This window comes from Gouania willdenowi, chromosome 7 (assembly GCF_900634775.1).
Source record: "Gouania willdenowi chromosome 7, fGouWil2.1, whole genome shotgun sequence".
NCBI classification, from domain to species: domain Eukaryota; kingdom Metazoa; phylum Chordata; class Actinopteri; order Blenniiformes; family Gobiesocidae; genus Gouania; species Gouania willdenowi.
In genome coordinates, this window is record NC_041050.1 from 16076395 (window position 1) to 16088632 (window position 12238).

Consider the following 12238-nt stretch of genomic DNA (forward strand, 5'->3'; position numbering starts at 1 on the left):
AGAAATGGGAGTAATGTACCAAAAATGTATTAAAAGGAGCAAAAAAAAAAAAAAAATGGGTTAAAACATAGCAAGTTTTGTTGTTGTTGCAGAAAAGGGTAAAGAGAAGCAAAAATGGGCTAAAATTGTCAAACATTCTTTAAGGTGACCCCCTCTAAGTGTCTCGTGACCCCAAATGGGGTCCCGACCCCAAGGTTGAGAAACTCTGTGCCAGGGTTGGGGTCAATTATAATTGTAATCTCGTATTTGACAATTAATTACAATTACGGCATAATTATAATTGTAATTTTAATCGAAAACATCTGTTGCTGTTGTAATTATAATTGAATTGTAATTGAGCTCAGATAATTGCCTTTGTAATTGTAATTGTCATGGAAGTTCTATAAAAAAAAACCTGTGGAACCATGTTACAGTTCTATGTCTTACACATATGAAGTTAATAATCATTAAAATATGTTTCATATCAACTTTTCCCACTACATTTTAGTTCTCAAGTGTTATTTTATCTTTTTTTTTTTTCTTAATAAATAGAAATTGAGAGGTATACTGACAGAAAAAAGGCTCAGATGCCCATACCAAAGACGTTACTACACAATACTGACTAGGAGGCCAAACAAGGTAACCAAGAGATTAAAAAAAAAAAAAAAACAAATAGGATGAAAGATAATAATTTTAATGTATTTATAGCTGATTAAGCATGGGTCAAACTGACCTGTTATAAGAGATGCTAACACAGGATTGCGATTAATTTATTAGAACTTTTTAATTGAGAACGTAATTGTACTTGACTTTCAATGGAAAAACAATAATTGTCCTTTAATAGTAATTGGGCAAAATGCTGGTCACAGTAATCATAATGTAGTTGAAATTGAACATGGGATTGAAGATGCGATTGTAAAAAACAAAACAAAAAAAACCCAACCTGCCCTGGGCTATAGAAATAATGAAGTTTTTCTCTGGTAAAAAAAAAAAAAAAAAAAAACCTCAAATTGTTTAGAAATATAAAGTTAAATCTAACACGTGAGAAAGGGCTTATAATCTCCCACACTCAGGACGTCCACCAAACAGTGCGTGGCTCCGGGTAGGGTTGGCCACGCCCTCTGATCCACACATTTCTTGAACGCTCCCGCACTGAGCAAGGCGCTGTCTCGTGGGTGGAGTCCATCACCAGCACTCCAGACACGTTTCAGCCCATCGCAAACTGTGGCAACGTCAGCCCACCGTCGTAACTGCCCTTTGTCTCCTCGTCTCCCCCCCCCCACCCCACCCCCGGCCTCTTCCTGCCTGCGCTTCTCCTGGAAACTTCCTTCTTATTTGAAGGCCCGAGTCGGGAAGATGATGCCCCAGAGCGCTGCGCTCGGCCATGGCCGCCGGGAACGCGGAGGACACGTCGCTCGCGCTGCCCAACGACAACAGGCTGCGCTCGGGACAGCAGCGCGTGCTGGACCAGGTGCACACAATCAAGAGGAGCAAGTCCAAGACGAGCCGGAACGGGTCCCTGTCCCTACAGGTGAGGATTTCAGAGTCACACATTAGTCTGGAACTCACATTTTCACTGCGCCACAGCATCACGGCCTCTAGACACACCAGAGAATAACAAGTCGTCCTTGTGCGCCACATTAGTGGTTCTCAAACTAGGGAGACACTCTCCAAAAAGAGAACAAAAAACCGTGAACCAAGCCACTCAGTAAAACCACTAAAAATGTTAAACACTTTAACTTGCACCATCTCCTCAGTAGGAAAAAGATAGTCAGAAAAATTAGATGACACAAGTTAGTAGTTTAAGTTTAGTTTTATTTACCTATTTTTATGGTTATATTGACCAAATAGTTCCTATCTAAAACTAAATTGATGGTGGTGACAGTGAATAAAAATTATTCATTTAATTTACCTTAAACACAATGATAACTCCCCCCAAACTATGCTATTTATTTTTTTAGGTGTAAAATTTTACACGATAATGTCTAAGGGAAATATCAACTTTTAAAAAAAAAAATAAAAAAATTGTTATAATTGATATTTAATGTTTCTTTTACTTTTTTAAAACCATATTTTTTTGCAAGTTAAAACATTTCTCAGTCAGGAGAACCCTTGCCAGTAGTAAGCCACACAAAAAAAGGAAGCTATCGAAAAAGGAAAAGGGATGTTTATTTGTTAAACAAATAGGCCTACACTTGTCAAATTGCATGTTAATTTTTTCTTTATTTATTTATTTTTGTCCAGAGATCCTCTTAGTTTCCACAAGCATGTTAAAGAAAAAAAAAAAAGAGTTTTGACCTCATCATCAACAAATGTCTCATAACTTACTATTAACCCACATACCTCATTAGTCATTCAGAGTTTTAACAGGGAAATACTTGCTGTGCTCAGCAATGACTAAATGTTTTAGATGAATGATGAACAACATCTTCAAGTCCATAACTTTATCAATCGTGCAATGCCAGATTTACAAAAATTGCACTTCCAAGTTATTAGTAAAACTGACATTGGGATCACTTAAAGGAGCATAGGACAGGATCTGTAAATCAGACTCCATAGTGACACCACAGTGTTTAGGGAAACTACAGCCATCAGCCAAGCCGCCGCTGGGTACGCATCAATCGTTTACAGCTGATACTGTAACTGGAGGATGGATGGATACCCGACCGAAGCCCGACGGCACCGGACGGGTTGGGTTCGGACAAATATTTAGAACTGGTGGTCGGGTTCGGTCACATATATCGTTTGTGCGCGTCATTCTTCCTTTACTGCTGCAACAGACACAGCTGATGTAGCCCTGCAGAGAAGGACAATTATAAAGGAATACACCATTGAAATAGGGCTGGGCTGTATGACCAAAAATGTATATCATTATCACGGTATTTTTCAAAATTCTAACGGTTTCATGGTATATCACTAGGGGTGGGAATCTCTGTGTAACTCACGATCCAATACGATAAGCAATACAAAGCTCACGGTAATGATTATCTCATGATTTGACGATACTGCGATTATTGATATATTGGTCAGAGATCAATCGACAATAATCTATGACATAAGAAAAAAAAAAGATTAAGTGAAAAAATACAATTTTTATTTTATATCTCTGAAAGACAATAAATTGAAAGTGTCCTATGAACAGTGACACTATTTTAGTGCAACATTTCTGTAAATAAGTGTCAAGATACCATTGTAAATGATCTCCAATAGTGCTTTCTGTAAACAAAAAAACCATTATAGTGCAATATTCCAGTAAACAATATATTGGTTCCTTCAACAAACAGTGACCAAATTTCTGTGAAGACCTACCTGCACATTTTAGTGAAAAAGCAGAAAAGGTTTGAAAAAAAAAAGAAAATCGATAGTGTTGTTCTCCTGTAGCAGAAGCATGCGCACACAGGCACATGCTCACACGCAGCTTCAGAGCTTTCAATTGTGTCTTTCTTATCCATTTACACGTATGATTTACACCGCAACTAACACTTTTTCTGCACAATAACATGGATTAACCTTATCTTTGATACATGGATCAAGTAAATAGATCCAAAGGGTCCTCTTGGTGGTTTCTTGTTTGTGTTTCACTTTGTCTTTTTACCCGTGTTGACATTAACAATTGTTTAATATAATTGGTGCTTACCACTAAAACAAATGTAAATATGTCATTTCTTTAAGAAAAAATGAGGACTTCACTGTTGGGTCGAACTCAGACGAGAAAATGTGGCCCGATCCGCACCTCAACTGTGACATGGTTTTTTGTTTACAGACCTGTGCACAAGTCTCTGCATGTATCTGTGGAACCAAACAGTAGTTTAGTCTACTGTACTTGTCTTCTTTCAGTCTCCAAGCCATCTTCTTCTCATTCTTCTTTATTTCCAGTTATTTCCAAGCCATCGAGAACACTCACCAGCGTCATTTGACATCACTATCAGCGTCATTTGACGTCACGTCCGCAGAACTGCGTTTGGGAAATTGGACCCAGAACAGTAGTACAAAATGTATCACACAATCTTCTCAAGGCAGTAAGGAAAAATGTGTGTAGACGCATTCTCTTTGGTTCAGAGCGCTTCATTACCCACTAGCAAAAAAAAAACTGAATGTTTACTTTTTTCTCAAATCCTGCCCTATCCTCCTTTAATTTAAGGCGCTGGCTATCCACATGGTTGCCGTATCAATATACCAACATTCTATCTGTACGCAGCGCCCTTATGTGGCCAGTTTAGGTCACGTGACAAAGACTAAATCTTACCCTCAACCTAAGTCCACCCCTAACCCTAAAAACTGTTGCAATATTGGGTTATAACCTACGAGCATGTACTTTGGTAACCATACCAATTGCACCAGGGGTTGTCCGTACGGCAACCGTACAAATAGAAATTTTCTTAATTTAATGGTCACAGACTTATTTTGTTGCACCTCTTTTGAAGAATTAAGTTTTTTTTTAATGTGGTGTGATAATCAAACAGTTGAATTCAAGTAAAAAAAAATGCAGAATTGGTGTATTAGTTGAACTGGTAATCATTTTACCTGGCGACATATCACTGCAGAAGCATCCACAATCAAATAGCTGCGCAGGTTTTGTGCAAAAAATAAGTAAGTAATATTTATTACCATAGCACCTTTCACAGACAAAAAGCCACAAAGTGCTTCACAACACAGTTTTAAAAGCAAAAGAAATAACATTTTGGAACCATAACAAATATTTCCACAGTATTTTTCAAATTAAACGGGTGCTTGAGGGTTTATCATTGTGACTAACACCTATCTTGCAGCGCAGTCTTGTGTGATTTCAGCAAAACATCCAGATTTTGTAAATCATCTGAAGCACATAAAATAAAATTAATAGCATTAGTTGACTAGCATGTTTGGTACGATTTCAGGAAGTGTAATAGACACTGTAATAAAACAGAAAATTGGAGGCCCTATTTGTGGCACAAACTGGTTAATTGCTATGAAATGAGGTTTTTATATATTTTATTAAATAAAACGTAACTACTTATTAAAGTTAATTCTTAAATTTTTGGTTAGCTTTGAAAAGCCTAACCATTACACATGGTTAGGAATGTGCTGAAAGTGAAAATTACATTTACATTTTTACAAACAACACTGGTATTTTATGCAATAGGAGTTAAAATGTGAAAATCTTTAAATTCGGTGGCGAATCTTGAACTAATCTCAAACACTGATTTAATACTGTACGCTTCAGGAGGAGCATGTAGTAAAGTTGGTAGTTTGTTTTCTCTTTTTTGACACCTGCTGTTGCAAAAGAGTCAGTACAGCAACAAAAAGGATTATGAAATTAGAAGGAAATGATATTGCATCTGATGATAGGAAGATGCTATCTGTGTAGATATTTGTCAAATTAAAAGCACAGGCCAGGAAAGTAACAGCAGCAAGCCTGTGAACAAAAAAATACATTTAAAAATCCCTGACTCTTTAAGATATTTTGTGTTTCCTTGTGTTTTGGTATAAACTTTGAAGCCACTAAAAAGCTTTGAAGCCTGTTAACAACTTGCTGACCCTAGATAAGAAAAACAACCTAAGTTGCACACACCTGAGCTCACGGAGCTGCTCTTAGATCAAGCACTGGGTGTTTTATGGCTTGTTGAACAGCAGTTTAATAAAATAAGGAATAGTTTGTTTGAAAGAGTTATATTTACCATGTTATACCCTCAGGAATATTTGTAAAGTATCTGCTTAGTTACATTAGCTAAAATATATAATTTTGTTGATTTTATAAACTTACTGAACATATGGTGAACTATGGTGAACCTTCAGCTGGTGCCTAAATATGTCTGAAGATAAGAGTCAACATTGACACATCTTTCATAAAGATAACTGCGCTTTTGCATTTTGCACACATTGAACATGACAGAGCCACTCTTACAATTTATATTCATGCTATACACTAAAACACTAAAATGCATAATCATTAGCTGTGGACAATGAAGACTGATTGCTTTGGACAGCTTATCTTACACATCTCTCGCACACGCATTCTACACTAAAACCAATGAAAAGTCAAACCATGTCTGTGAATGTTGAAAATGGCAAAGCAGCCGAACTACTGGGCATGTTGACCAGCTCCTGTTCCTATATAAAACCTTAAATTGTGCCACTTCCGCACCTCCACTCCGGCAGATGGCACCGTAGAGCAACTTTCCCTCTGCGCCATTTCTGTAGTAGAGGCAGCTACAGTGGCAGAAGCGGACTGACTCAAATTCCAAACAAAACATGGCTAACAAAATAACGCCTCCACAGTACAAAGCTGACGTTTGGAAGTACTTTAGCTTCCAACTATAAGGGAGTAAAAACAAGCTTGATAAAGACAACGCCATCTGCAAGATTTTCCTCGCTCCCGTGAAATGTTGTGGGAACATGACTAACTTACAAGCTCACCTAGCAAGACATCATGCCGAGGTGTTAGCAGAGAAACAGTCACATCTCTACTAGGGCTGAACGATATGGACAAAATTTTCATATCTCGATTTTCATGCCAGATATCTCGATATCGATACGATATGATATGACAACGGGTTCGATGAAAACCAGGCATTTTTTCAGAAAAATAAAAACATCATAATACAAAAAAATGTGGAAAGTGCAGTTTTTATTTTTAAGAACTCACTACCAGTCATCAACATTAAGATAAATTATGAAAAAATAAATTAAAAATCAAACATTTTACTGCAGCTCTGCTTTAACAATAAATAACAAATGCAACAGCTGGTGGGAACATTGAAAGTGCATTGAAGTGCAACAGCATTATATTCTTCAAAAGATCACATAACTGTATACAGAAAAATGCATTTGCTACTAACAGAACAGAGGTAGTTACAGGCAGCACAACTTCAACAGATTCTTTGCCAAATAGATGTACAAAATAATTAATTATTATATTACAACAGCTAATAACCACATAATAATGCAGATTGTTTCCTCTCTCTCGCACGCACGCACGCACGCGCGCGCACACACACACACGCACACAGAAACACACACACACCTCTTTCTGTCTGAAAGTAATTAAAAAATAAAATAAACATAGCAAAACGTACCTATGCCAGGTGTAGCCTGTGTCCAAAGCACTGAAGGCGCGTCCAAACCATTCGCCTCCAAAGCCTTTATCATGTTCGATGCGTTATCAGTTGTTACGCAAACTTGTTGGTCCTCCTTCAAGTTCCAGTCTGCTAACGCACCTCTCATCTCCTCCGCTATATTATCCCCGGTATGCTCCCCGGGGAAGAATGATGTCTGCAGACAGCGGGTCTGGAGTTCGAAGTTTGTAGTAATAAAATGGATCGTTAAACTAATGTAAGGTTCGGTTGTCCGGCTCGACCACAGGTCCGTGGTTGTGGCGAAATGATCGATATCATGGAGCACGGATTCAACATTCATTTACACTCATTATAAAGTTTCGGAATAGCCACTTGATTAAAATGTGTTCGGGATGGTATTTATAACGCTTGTCCAGCGTCCGAACCACGACCTGCACAACACCTCACTCTGGTTAACATCGTCCTTTCTGAATCCAAAATACCTCCAAATTATGGAGGATGATCTATGTTTTTGGCACCAAAATCAGATTCTGCACTGCCACCGGCCCGCATTATCTCCCGCACTCATTTTCTTTCTTTCTTTCTTTTTAATTTATCCGCTGTCTCTGTCGTGTGTGCGCGCTGGCCTTAGCGGTGCATTCAAGGGCATTCGTTAAAATGATGTTTGTTGTAACTGCCAGAGTTGTATGCAGGGCGAGCGGGAAGAGGAGAAATCTATATCGTCTATATCGTTACTTTTTTCGATATTCATATCTTGAAAGTTCATATCTAGATATAGATACGATAACGATATATCGTTCAGCCCTAATCTCTACATTTAATTTTGATATTAACTGGGTAGAATATCGCATTATATTGTGATAGCGTGGTATCGTATCGTGATACATATCGTATCGCAACATCCTTTCCATTACTTACCCCTAGTGCCCCCCATCGCAACAAATGTATACAATGGGTAAAAGAAATGTTACCATTATTGAATAAAGTAAAAATTGTGATTCTTCTTCAAAACACACAAAAAGAACGAAAAAAAGAAAAGAAAATGTGCAATCATATTTTAAACCGGTAAATATAAAGTTCTTGAGTGAAACTATATATATTTTGATTTTCTTTACTATTTTTAATGCTCAATGAATTTTCAGTCATTTGGCAAATTAAAAAGTATTTGTACACTGTTAGATTAATGTCAGATAAGGCCTATGTGTATTCTTTACCAGAGGTGAAAGTAACAGATTACAAGTACTCACGTTACTGTAAATACAACACTGCCAATAAAACTAACAACAGCAGTTAGAAACACGCTTATGAACTAAGATATATTACATTAAAATACTACTTTGCTTGTGAACTGGGATGTGGTGATGTTTTATACAAGTTGGATCTGATCCCATCATCAGACAGTGGAAAATACAACACTGCCATAGAACTAACAACAGCTGATTACCCTGATGTAGAGACAAACAAGGTGACATTGTGGATGAAAGGGAAGAATCTCCCAAACACCTTCGAAGAAGAGGAACTATTCTTGAACTGGAGGAAGCTAACAACGTCTGGCAGGGAACAAGGCCAACAGATGAGAATACAAAAAAAGAAGAAATCAAGAATGTTTTGACCAGAGAGGACATGTAAACCCATGTAATCTGCGATGGTAAAACAGGGACGGGACCCGGATAAGCAAACTGCTTCTCTCGTCTTCCTTTTTCGGCATGTACAAAAAATGTAAAAAAAAAAAAAAGTGAATGTAACCATGTCGGAAATAAACTGAATAAATAAATAAATAAATAAATAAATAAATAATTGAGTTGCTTTTATGGGGAATTTTTGAGTATATTTCTACATCAGTAATTTTTACTTAGCTTAAGTTTGTTTTAAAAGAAGTAAAATATTTTGTTACATTTATACACCCAATCGTTACTGAGTAAATATTATTTTTTTTTTTGTTTTAAAATGATCATGGAACTTAACTAAACTACAAAAAATGAAATGACCAGACAAAAATCAAATGCATCACATCATAGCTGACCAACCAGATTAAACGTAATGCACGGTGCCAAACAGCATTGAATGGAGTTAATAAATATAGCTATACTTAGAGCCTGATATTATTTTATTTCAAAATTGAATTAAAATTGGTGTTTCATTTAAAAATAAAAAAAAATTTGTACATTTTGACAAACCTTTTATGCAAATGCAAATGCCTTTGTGAAAATAAATTGAAGCTCCCATTGGTGCAAGATTTCATCTCTAAATTTTTAAGTTTACACATGAAATGTTTACTGTATGAAAGGGAACTGTGGCAAGATTTATTACCAAAAATAAACGTGGGGGTTGAAAGTCACAAGTAACTTTTACTTTGTGTACTATTTAATTGAGATAATTTTGTACTTGCACTTCAGTGGATTTAAAAAGTCTACACACCCCTGTTCAATGCCAGGTTTTTGTGATGTAAAAAAATAACACCAAGATAAATAATTTCACACTTTTTCCACTTTTATTGTGACCTATAACCTGTACAATGCAATTGAAAAATGAACTGAAACCTTTAAAGGGGAAAAATAAAAAACTCAAGATAAACTGGTTGCTTAAATATGCACACCCGAAACTAATACTTTGTTGCAGCACCTTTGGCTTTTTATTACAGCACTCAGTCTTTTTGGTTAAGAGTCTATCAGTTTTGCACATCTTGATGAGGCAATATTTGCCCACTCTACTTTACAAAACCACTCCAAATCTGACAGATTGCAAGGGCATCTCCTGTGCACAGCCCTCTTCAGATCACCCACAGATGTTCAATCGGATTCAGGTCTGGACTTTGGCTGGGCCTTTGTAAAACCTCAATCTTATTCTGGTGAAGCCATTCTTTTGTTGATTTGGCTGTGTGCTTAGGGTTATTGTCTTGGTGAAAAGATAAAGTTCCTCTTTATCTTCACTTTCTAACAGAAGCCCGAAGGTTTTGTGCCAACACTGCCTGGTATTTGGAACTGTTCGTAATTCCCTCCACCCTGACTAAGGCATCAGTTCCAGCTGAATAAAACAGCCCCAAAGCATGATGCTGCCACCACCATGCTTCACTGTAGTTATGGTTTCTTTTGGGGATGAGCAGTGTTGTTTTTTCGCCAAATATACCTTTTAGAATTATGGCCAAAAAGTTCAACCATGGTTTATCGGACCATAACACATTGTCCCACATGCGTTTAAGAGACTTCAAGTGTGTTTTTGTAAAATGAAGCGGGCCTTGGATGTTTTTTTTGTAAGATAAGGCTTCCGTCTTGCCACCCTACCCCATAGCTCAGACATATAAAGAAGACGGGAGATTGTTGTCACATCTACTACACAGCCAGTACTTGTCAGAAATTCCTTCAATGTTGCTGTTGGCCTCTTGGCAGCCTCCCTTAATAGTTTTCTTCTTGTCTTGTCATCAATTTTGTTCTTGGTAAAGTCACTGTTGTACCATATTTTCTCCACTTGATGACTGTCTTCACTGTGTTCCATGTTATATTTAATTCCTTGGAAATTCTTTTGTACCCTTCACCTGACTGATATCTTTGAAAAATGAGATCCCTCTGATGCTTTGGAAGCTCTCGGCGGACCATGACTTGTGCTGGAAGATGTGGCTACAAAAATGTCAGGAAAAGCCTACTAGAACAGCTGTACTTTATTTGGTGTTAATCAGAGGAACTTTAAATGGTGACAGGTGTGTGCTGACTACAATTTAACATGAGTTTGAATGTGATTGGTTAAATCCGAACACAGCCCCGTCCCCAGTTATGAGGGTGTGCACTGTTTTGCAACCTCAATTTCTCAGTTTTTTTTTTATTTTAACTTCACCTCCCTGAAAGGTTTCAGTTTGTTTTTCAATTGCATCATACAGGTTATAGGTCACATTAAAGGTGGAAAAAGTTGTGAAATTATTTATCTTGGTGTCATTTTTTTACGTCACAAAAACATGGCATCTGAACAAGGGTGTGTAGACTTTTTATATCCACTGTATGAATTAAAACAATAGAGGAAACTGTTCAGCAGCTGAATCCATCAACGTGTTGCCTTGACACAATACCCTCAAACTTCTTTAAAACTGTTGTAAAGTCAATTGTCACTTATTTGCGTCAGATAATTAACTGCTCATTCCAGTCAGGCACCGTACCAAAATCCCTGAAAGTAGCTGCTGTGAAACCTCTGTTAAAAAAGAGACCACTGGATGCCTCTATACTGGCTAACTATAGACCAATCAGCACCCTTCCATTCATGGCCAAGATCATTGAGAAGGTGGTCTTCAACCAACTGAGTCAATTATTAACATTCAACAAAATTCAAATCAAATTTCAGTCAGGCTTTTGTTCTCATCACAGCACAGAAACTGCTCTTATCAAAGTGATCAATGACATAAGGTTGAACACTGATTCAGGAAAAGTATCTGGTCTCATTCTATTGGATCTAAGTGCTGCATTTGACACTGTAGATCATACAATTTTGTTGCATAGATTGCAAACATGGGTTGGACTAAATGGAAAAGTAATGCAATGGTTTAAGTCCTACTTGGATGAGTTATTTTGTAAGCATTGGAAACTGACATTGAATCTGACAGATTACCAATGTCCTGTGGGGTTCCTCAGGGCTCTGTTCTTGGACTCCTTCTGTTTAGCCTTTATATGCTTCCTTTAAGACAAATTTTACATAACTGTAAGGTTGATTATCAGAGCTATGCAGAGGACACAGAGCTATATCTATCACTGAACCCAGATGACTTTGGTCCCATTGAGGTGTTGTGACTGCTTAGAAAAAGTAAACTGCTGGATGAGTAAAAACTTCCTTCAACTAAATCATGACAAGATGGAGGTGATTGTCTTTGGTAACAAAGAAAAGAGGACTGCTGTCAGCAAGTATCTTGAGTTGATCTTTGAAAGCTAAAGACCAAATCAAAAACCTTGGTGTTCTGATTGACTCATATCTGACATTCAGCTGTCAGATCAAATCTATCACAAAAACAGCCTTCGACCACCTAAAGAACATCTCCAGAGTGAAAGGTTTAATGACTCAGAAAGATCAGGAGAAACTGGTCCATGCTTTTATTTCCAGCAGAATGGACTATTGTAATGGTCTTCTGACAGGAATCCACCAAAAGAGCATCAAACAGCTACAGCTGGTTCAGAACGCTGCAGCTAGTGTCTTAACCAGAACAAAGGGGTGAGAAAACATTACTCCAG

General features: G+C 37.4%; 1 protein-coding gene across 1 annotated transcript in view; it reads left to right on the forward strand.

Moving 5' to 3' along the window:
• Positions 1 to 874: 874 nt before the first annotated feature.
• The window catches only part of pkp1a (plakophilin 1a), a 29641-nt gene continuing 18277 nt past the window's right edge, over positions 875 to 12238 (forward strand). The window contains 3 exon segments of the mRNA XM_028452224.1: positions 875 to 894; positions 1348 to 1500; positions 6371 to 6390. Coding sequence (XP_028308025.1) covers positions 875 to 894; positions 1348 to 1500; positions 6371 to 6390 — 193 coding nt within the window.